The 9,613-nt window shown below is 38.4% G+C and overlaps 1 protein-coding gene across 1 annotated transcript in view; it reads right to left on the bottom strand.

The window, feature by feature from the left end:
* The window catches only part of LOC107590735 (voltage-dependent T-type calcium channel subunit alpha-1H-like), a 66,701-nt gene that overhangs the window by 49,104 nt on the left and 7,984 nt on the right, over window positions 1-9,613 (bottom strand). Inside the window, 1 exon segment of the mRNA XM_016279644.1 lies at window positions 9,047-9,206. Coding sequence (XP_016135130.1) covers window positions 9,047-9,206 — 160 coding nt within the window.

Here is a 9,613-nt window from a genome sequence, read left to right as displayed (position 1 = left end):
TATATATATATATAAAAAATCATTATCAGCAATTCATTTGCTGTTAAATTATACACTAATTAATACAAATACACAGCACTAAATATATCTGTCAAAATCTAAATATATCTGAGAATTGGCCCATGTATTACTTAATGCATCAGGAACTTTTTTTGTATTTTTGTTTTCTGTAACTATGTAACATAAATTGTAACTACTATAGACTCATAAATAAACTTCCCCCCTCCATAGCCGTAATTTTTTCCAAAAACACACAAAAAAGAGCCTGAGTTACAACTGCATATATCTTCCACTTGCAGCCTTTGAGATAAAAAGTCCCATTTTTGTCACAAAAAAAACTGCCCAGAGGTCATCTGTTTTGCAAGCTAATGCGTTGAATGTATTACACAGATGATCTGCAGTTTAATTAAGAATAAGTGATTAACTGAAGAATTTAAAATATTTTCAGATCTGCACTCACATCAGTAGCACTACATTTGTATATGAAGTTTCTGTTTAACACTGTAGCAGCATAATAGGCTTAAGATTCCTCTGACTAATGCTAACAGAAGCATCCCTCTGTCACCACCTCAGAGCTACATAATAATGTGCGATAGTGTGGAGCTTTTTGTTCTCTGAGCATTTACAAACCATTTGAGCCAGGAGAGCTTCTGCTTTAATCTGTCTCACATCCTGCTTATTAAACTGAGAGAGCCAGAAGAGCTTAAAGCTGCTCTATTAGGTAATCACATCATCTGCAAACATGTTTATATTAGGTTTTAAGAGAGGATGCTGAAGAGAATGGCCTGAGAACTGACCCATATGTTACTTACCACATCTGAAACTTAGCTGCATACGTGCACTGCATTGCATAAAAATTTCAATTGGCTTTTATAGCCTAAAGCTGCCAAGTTCCTTTCGCAGAAATGCAACCAATTCAAGTCCAAACCAAAACAATTCCAAATGTCCCCTGGAACAGTCCTTCTAATACAATTATATATGACTGGCAATTTCTGTATTGTGCTGCAAGCCACGGTAAACATTTATTAACTGGGTCATTCTATGTAACGGGTGCCTTTTCCAGTTTTACAAAGGGATTTTAAAGTAAACATGTAAACGATTTTGGTAACACTTTATTTTAAGGACCAATTCTCGCTATTAATTAGTTGCTTATTAGCATGCATATTACTAGCATATTGGCTGTTTATTAGTACTTATAAAGCATATATTAATGCCGTATTCTGCATGACTGTATTTTGATCCCTTAATCCACCCCATAATTGCATTCTGTTTTTATTCACAATTTGTACAGTGTCCCAACTTTTTTGGAATCGGGTTTGTAACTATTAATAAGCAGGGAAAACTCTTAGTTAATAGTGAATACAGTATGTGTTCCCAATTCTAAAGTGTTACCATGATTTTAAACATTCTATCAAACAAACAATATGTTTAAGTTAATAAATTAGGTTGTGACATTTAAAGCCAAATTAATTTCAGTATACACTGTGATATAATTATGCCTCCATAAAGATAACTGGAAATGATTGACTATTTTAGTTTAATCTGACATTATAAGCCTTGTGTTTAAGGTATTTTTAAAATAACAATAAAAAGTATTTAAAAAGAGGAGGCTGTAACTGTTCATTTCTTGAAAGGAAGATGATAAACGGTTTTTGTTACTTATATATTCTTAAATATATAATGGTAACAGGGTTAACACTAGAGGTGTGTTTTAATGACAAAAAATTATATCTCAATATTTTCTGGAATTTGATAAATAATTAAATTAAAGTGTGTTATTGTGTTGGTACTTTGACAGGTTTAGGACTGCCGTGGACAGCTGACTCCCAAAGTTTTTGATATTCTTCATATTCTGTGCAGTGGTTAGTTTGCAGGAGCAACATAACTTACAGGTGCATCTCAATAAATTAGAATGTCATGGAAAATGTCATTTATTTCATTAATTCAACTCAAATTGTTAAACTTGTGTATTAAATAAATTCAGTGCACACAGACTGAAGTAGTTTAAGTCTTTGGTTCTTTTAATTGTGATGATTTTGGCTCACACTTAACAAAAACCCACCAATTCACTATCTCAACAAATTAGAATATGGTGACATGCCAATCAGTTAATCAACTCAAAACACCTGGAAAGGTTTCCTGAGCCTTCAAAATGGTCTCTCAGTTTGGTTCACTAGGCTACACAATCATGGGGAACACTGCTGATCTGACAGTTGTCCAGAAGACAATTATTGACACCCTTCACAAGGAGGGTAAGCCACAAACATTCATTGCCAAAGAAGCTGGCTGTTCACAGAGTGCTGTATCCAAGCATGTTAACAGAAAGTTGAGTGGAAGGAAAAAGTGTGGAAGAAAAAGATGCACAACCAACCGTTTACTCTCATAGATTTTGTTACCATTGCCATGCATTATATGATTGATAGACTGCAACGGCTGGAGTTAAAATCATAATTTGTGTTCTACTGAAGAAACAAAGTCACCTACATCTTGGATGCCCTGGGGGTAAGCAGATAAACATCACATTTTCATTTTGGGGTGAACTATCCCTTTAACGTCTTGTTTATTGGACTGTTTTTTATAAAATCAAAAACACATTTGCAATTGTGCTGATATTTGGAGAAAAAAACTACTCTTTGTGTGATATTAACTATATCAGATTATATAAATATTTCTGTCATGACAATTCTCGGAGGGATTGGCATGGTACAATGTTAATGTATTTGGTCTTGGCGGATTAGATCTGCTACGCTGCTGCGGCAGAGCAAGTACCGAGACTTGCTAGTGCCAATACATCCACAACATGCTGCTGTTAGCATGTAAGAAATACTGCTGCTGCACATATAACACATATGAAGAACCCTACACGAGTTTCATAATTTGAGTTGAATTACTGAAATGAACTTTTCCACGACATTCTAATTTATTGAGATGCACCTGTATTCAGTATTCAGTAACAAAACACTGTTGTGTTTTGCTCAGAGACTCTTCAACAGTTCTGCTGTGGCATTGTTTGAAACTATTTTCACTGACCAAAAACAGTTTAAAACAGGAAACTGTTGTCTAAAATTGAAGTCAATTAATATTAAACTGCTACGCTGCTGCGGCAGAGCAAGTACCGAGACTTGCTAGTGCCAATACATCCACAACATGCTGCTGTTAGCATGTAAGAAATACTGCTGCTGCACATATAACACATATGAAGAACCCTCATATAGCATACATGAATCACCCCGTAGCAGATCTATACAGGTGTAGGTGGGGAAGGTGGAGGGTTTCTGAAGTGCGCTGGCAACTGCTACAGCAAACAAAAGCCAGGCATTTGAATATTGAGCAGCGAACTCATTGGCTACCGATACAGGAGAGAACCAATTAGCTAACATGTGACAATGATGTCGCCAGGTCAGATTGAGCTAGACTAATGTATTTGGTCTTGGCGGATTAGATCTGCTACGCTGCTGCGGCAGAGCAAGTACCGAGACTTGCTAGTGCCAATACATCCACAACATGCTGCTGTTAGCATGTAAGAAATACTGCTGCTGCACATATAACACATATGAAGAACCCTCATATAGCATACATGAATCACCCCGTAGCAGATCTATACAGGTGTAGGTGGGGAAGGTGGAGGGTTTCTGAAGTGCGCTGGCAACTGCTACAGCAAACAAAAGCCAGGCATTTGAATATTGAGCAGCGAACTCATTGGCTACCGATACAGGAGAGAACCAATTAGCTAACATGTGACAATGATGTCGCCAGGTCAGATTGAGCTAGACCTATCGGACTGCGCCATCTAGAGTTTCATGCCAGAACTCTGTGTAAAAGGCATATAAAAGTTATCCAGTGTCATTTTTGCTAACTTTTTCCCCCATTTTGGGGGAATTCTAAAAGTATTTTAATAGACTAAATCACGCAGTAAAAGTGTGAACTCTAAATGTGCTCATGCAGTAGTCTAAAGCTGGCTGCACACTAAACGATTTTCAAATCTGATTTTAAAACCATGGGAGACCACAGACATGAAGACAGTTCAACTGATTTTTAGCCTTATAATCCTCTGAATGCGCACACTAGACGATTCGACCAGACCGCGAGACCACACACTTGATGATTGTAGGAACGATTTCACTGTGACACGTGATCTCACGGAGACTGGCGAGATCAAACGTGACTAGAGAAGAAAAACCAATAGAATACAATCAACGTTGTCAGCTGGCTCTCCTGGCGCGTGTTCTGTTTCACAATGAAAAACAAAGTATAACAAATAATATGGGTGATGTTCTCTGCTTTCATGGCATGTTTGTGGCTAACAAGTTTCAGCTATAGAAGCACGCAACATCCGGTAGGTGACGCTTGCTCTCTCACTGGCTATCACGAGTATTACGTTAGAGGCAGCCAGATCAAGAGTCGTAAATATCAAACATGTTTGATATTTACGATTTGAGTTCGGCGATGCTCCGTCTCGATCGGGAGCAGTTAAATAATCGTAATGACACCACACAATAGAGGATGTTTTGGACAAAAAAATCATTTGCGACAAGCTGCGAATCGGGCCACACCCCCCTATCGTCCGGGGGTGCAAATTGGGCTTAAAATCGGCCTTAAAATTCTCTAGTGAGCGGCCATCCTAACCTACATCTCATGTACGCATGCAGTCTCTGGGTGTGACAATCAACGTTGTCAGCTGGCTCTCCTGGCGCGTGTTCTGTTTCACAATGAAAAACAAAGTATAACAAATAATATGGGTGATGTTCTCTGCTTTCATGGCATGTTTGTGGCTAACAAGTTTCAGCTATAGAAGCACGCAACATCCGGTAGGTGACGCTTGCTCTCTCACTGGCTATCACGAGTATTACGTTAGAGGCAGCCAGATCAAGAGTCGTAAATATCAAACATGTTTGATATTTACGATTTGAGTTCGGCGATGCTCCGTCTCGATCGGGAGCAGTTAAATAATCGTAATGACACCACACAATAGAGGATGTTTTGGACAAAAAAATCATTTGCGACAAGCTGCGAATCGGGCCACACCCCCCTATCGTCCGGGGGTGCAAATTGGGCTTAAAATCGGCCTTAAAATTCTCTAGTGAGCGGCCATCCTAACCTACATCTCATGTACGCATGCAGTCTCTGGGTGTGTTTTTGTTTGGTTTTTGCAATATACTCGATGATGTCAAATAGGATATGGTTTAAACAACAATTATGATATTATCATAGACGAAATATATTGCACACCCCTAGTTAACGCACAAGCTGGGGGCAAAAGTCTATGGAGAGATAATAAAAGACAAATGCTACTTTTTATTTTCATATATTTGGTTTTTATGAAGTGTGAATATTTGCCAATGCAGCAAGAACATGTCAAAAAGGCATCCACATAAAGAAAGAAGGAAAATATCTATGTTAAAATACAGTACAGTAAAAGTTGCCATGAGTTAAAGTTATTTTTACACATATGCATAAAATGCACTCTGATGGCACCTGCTTTGTAGAATGACAAAAAGTTTTTTTGAAGTAAAGGCCAATTCTTTTGAGTTTTGAATGCAGATAGCAGCAGATGTACATGCACTGAAGTGGATATTGTAAATGGTTTTTGACAGACAATGCAATAAATGTTGTATGCACAAGAGAGCTGGATTTTTAAAAGGGCAGCACAATTTGAGTGAGAGAAGCATTACTGTAACAGACGTTGCTTGGATAGTGTTGGGATTTGGGGAGGGAGTTGGAGAGAAGCAGCGATGCACCTGAACGGGTCAAGGCTTCTTTCGGCAGACTGGCTTTCTGGTATGCAGTACATCAGGGTGGACAGTTGTCAAAATGATTCACTGGTGCAAACTGCGTTTATGGATACTCATTATTCAACTCTTTACTTTGTAAACTCTCTATGATCAATGAGGCCCTTATGGTAAATATAATGTGAGAATTGATTTCTTGTGTCTGCATACACAAAACAATAAAAAAGAAACATTTATACTTGGCTTTGCTGTAATCTGCTGAGAAAATATATATGCTGCTTAGCTGATTTCCTCATTGAAAGGTAATTCTAGGTCTATAACTGTACAACACAAAAAATATTTCATGTGTCATGTGTTTGTAAAAACTAAGGAAAAACTGTAATGTGTGTGTGCAGATATACAGAAGCACATTATTAATAGAGGTCTATGAAGTCAGTGTCCAGGAGACATTTAAAAAATAGTATATATATATATATATATATATATATATATATATATATCAGTGTCGTGCGGTGGTGTTTTAAAATGAGGAGACAGTTATATATACTGTATATATATATATATATTAGAGCCCGACCGATATTTGTTTTTTGGGGGCCGATGCTGATACCGATATTGCGGAGTAAAAAAGACCGATTCCGATATATATCAGCCGATATTCTTTATGTGTAGGCTATATTTTAGTACAGTATAGTCAAAAGTTTGGACACACTTCCCATTCATGTGTCCAAACTTTTGACTGGTTCTGTATATAGAATACAGTATATAGCCTACATAAACAGAATATATGTACATAAACACATTTTTTACAATGATAACTCAAATGTGGTGATCAAACACTTATAATGATGTGACAAACATAGGCCTATGTAGTGGAGGCAGGGTATTTAACAATTTAACAATAAACTTTATTATTCAAAATGAGTCTGACATCAGTGCACTTAACAGTAAACTTCACTTCACTTATTATAAATAACTTAAATAACACAAATAGAACAAAATATATATAACTTGAATTAAGAAATTAAACAAGGTAACTGTGTAGCGCAAGCAAGAGACTGCCAAACCAACAGGGGCAGGTTTATGCAGGAAGCACAGCTTTTTGAAGAGGAGTGGACCAACATTCCACAGGCCACAATCAACAACCCGATCAACTCTATGCGACAGAGATGTGTTTCACTGCGTGAGGCAAATGGTGGTCACACCAGATACTGACTGGACCCCCCCAATACAGTAAAACTTTTAGAGTGGCCTTTTATTGTGGCCAGCCTAAGGCACACCTGTGCAATAATCATGCTGTCTAATCAGCATCTTGATATGCCACACCTGTGAGGTGGATGGATTATCTCGGCAAAGGAGAAGTGCTCACTAACACAGATTTAGACAGATCTGTGAACAATATTTGAGAGAAATAGGCCTTTTGCGTACATAGAAAAAGTCTTAGATCTTTGAGTTCAGCTCATGAAAAATGTGGGCAAAAACAAAAGTGTTGCGTTTATAATTTTGTTCAGTGTATATATAGTAGAAAAATAACTCTTTCAACTAGAGCCCTTGCATGGCCAGCATTGAAATATATCGTTTTGCAGATATTATCGGCCGATATGAGCTTGTTGCCGATATATCGGTATCGGTGAATATGCCGCCGATATGAAATTTAATGTAACACAGATAAAATATTTGAAATGGTGTAATTACTTAGTTTGTCCAGCAGAGCGCGCTCCATTGTTTGCTACTGGCGACCTGGATGAAACACTTTTGAAGCTTAAGTCTAGGGAAAACCATTGAAACTTTGAACGGCCATATCTCCGTAAGGGCGCAGCGAATCCGCACCAAATTCGGAGGATCCCTTCAACTCGAGGAACTCTCTCGAACGTGAATGGAGTGTACGCCTTGAGGCCCACTTTCGAATGAGACCACCCCTGTGTCGATAGCCCCCGGGGTACAGGAGTTACGGGTGGTTAAATTCGCGGTCCGGCGCCGACCAGTCAAGCGATCCCGGGGGGCTACCGACGCGTGGAGGGTGGCGTTCGAGAGGGCTCCTCGAGCTGAAGGGATCCCCCGAATTTGGTGGAGATCTGCCGGCGCGTTCGTGAGATAGTGACACCAGTCAACACTTTCACTTCAGTAAGGACTTGTTCAGGCAGCAGCATTCAAGCGTTGTCTTATTCGACTGTAAGTGACCTGCGAAGTGAACTTCACATGAAATTCTGCCATGATTCCAGTTCCAAGGGAACATACACGTTACATTCAAAGGGCATTAAAGTGCGCGAGATGTGGATTTATATTGTATTTATTTACAGAGGTATATGTCACACTTCACACTTCTCTAGTAAGTTTCTTATGTGTGTGAAGACAGTAGCGCAAATCCGTGAATGAATGTTTCGAAGTGAAATAAACTTTAACGGAATAAAGTTGAATGGAATTGAATTGAATTAAACTTCAACTTTACTGTTCAGTGCACTGATGTCAGACTCATTTTGGATAATAAAGTTTATTTTTAAATTGTTAAATGCCCTGCCTCCATTACATATCTCTGTCACGTCATTATAAGTGTTTGATCACCACATTTGAGTGATCATTGCAAAAAATGTGTTTATGTATATATATTCTGTTTATGTATATACTGTATTATATATATAGTACCAGTCAAATGTGTGGACACATGAATGGGAAAGTGTTCAAACTTTTGACTGGTACTGTACTATAATATACACGAAGAATATCAGCCGATATATCGATATCGGCCTTTTTTTAACTCCCTAATATCAGTATTGGTATCGGCCCCAAAATAACATATCGGTCAGGCTCTACTTTCAACATTAAATACAATAAAAATTTAAATTTGGTCATCATTTACTCACCCTCAAGTTGCTTCAAACCTGTAGGAGTTTCCGTTGAACACAAAAGAAGATATTTTGAAGAATGCTATATAACCAAGCAGTTGATGGACCCCACTGACTTCCATGGTATGGCAAAAAACACTATGGAAGTTAATGGCTACCAGCAATTGTTTGGTTACCAGCTTTCTTCAAAATATCTTCTTTTGTGTTCAACAGAAGAAAGAAACTCATATAGGTTTGGAACAACATGAGGGGAAGTAAATGACAAAATGTTAATTTTGGGGTGAACTATCCCTTTAAAGCCTTCAAAGCCCCTAAAAGTCATTCTTTAATCTGATGACGCGACATAAACAGGTTCCACCAAGGAACATAGCCATGTGGTTTCAGTGTATTTATGGCTGCAGCAGCAGTTTTGCAAACCCTGCAATTTGCATATATTGAGTAACTTGCTTTAAGAATCACCAGTTTTGCACTTACATTCTGACGCTGTTGTCAAAAAAGCAGCGGTTGCGCAGAAGCCCTGCCCACAGCTGCACGCCAACAATCCCAAAGATGAAAAACACGAAGAAACAAAGCAGCAAGACGTTTCCTAGCATCGGTAAAGTATCCAACAGCAACGTGACCAGGATTCGCATACCTACGAGACACAGATACATGATGTCACAAACACGTATTTAATAACACGTGCAATGAAGCATCAAAGCCATTGGGGTTCACTAGACACATTTACAGATGAGACCGTAGTGTTACATTTAACAGTGTTACTTTGATAACTCTGATCTGACATTCACATACTTCATGAGCACATTTTCTCAGTGTCTGATGTGTATTCAGTAATTGAGCCAAGAAGTGAACACAGGCGCACACACACTCACACACAAACACAAACTTGCAGGGCTTTGGCTAATGCTCGGTGGTTTGAGAATAATGGAATTGGAAACTTAACAGCCACAGGCTCTCACTCCTCACTGAGTCCAAAATCTATTACTGCTTTGCTAAACACACACACACACACACACACACACACACACACACACACACACA

The sequence above is a fragment of the Sinocyclocheilus grahami genome, unplaced genomic scaffold, assembly GCF_001515645.1.
Source record: "Sinocyclocheilus grahami isolate Dianchi unplaced genomic scaffold, SAMN03320097.WGS_v1.1 scaffold132.1, whole genome shotgun sequence".
In the NCBI taxonomy this organism is placed as follows: Eukaryota; Metazoa; Chordata; class Actinopteri; order Cypriniformes; family Cyprinidae; genus Sinocyclocheilus; species Sinocyclocheilus grahami.
The sequence above is the reverse complement of the archived record's forward strand: the minus strand, read 5'-3'. Positions and strand labels throughout refer to the sequence as shown.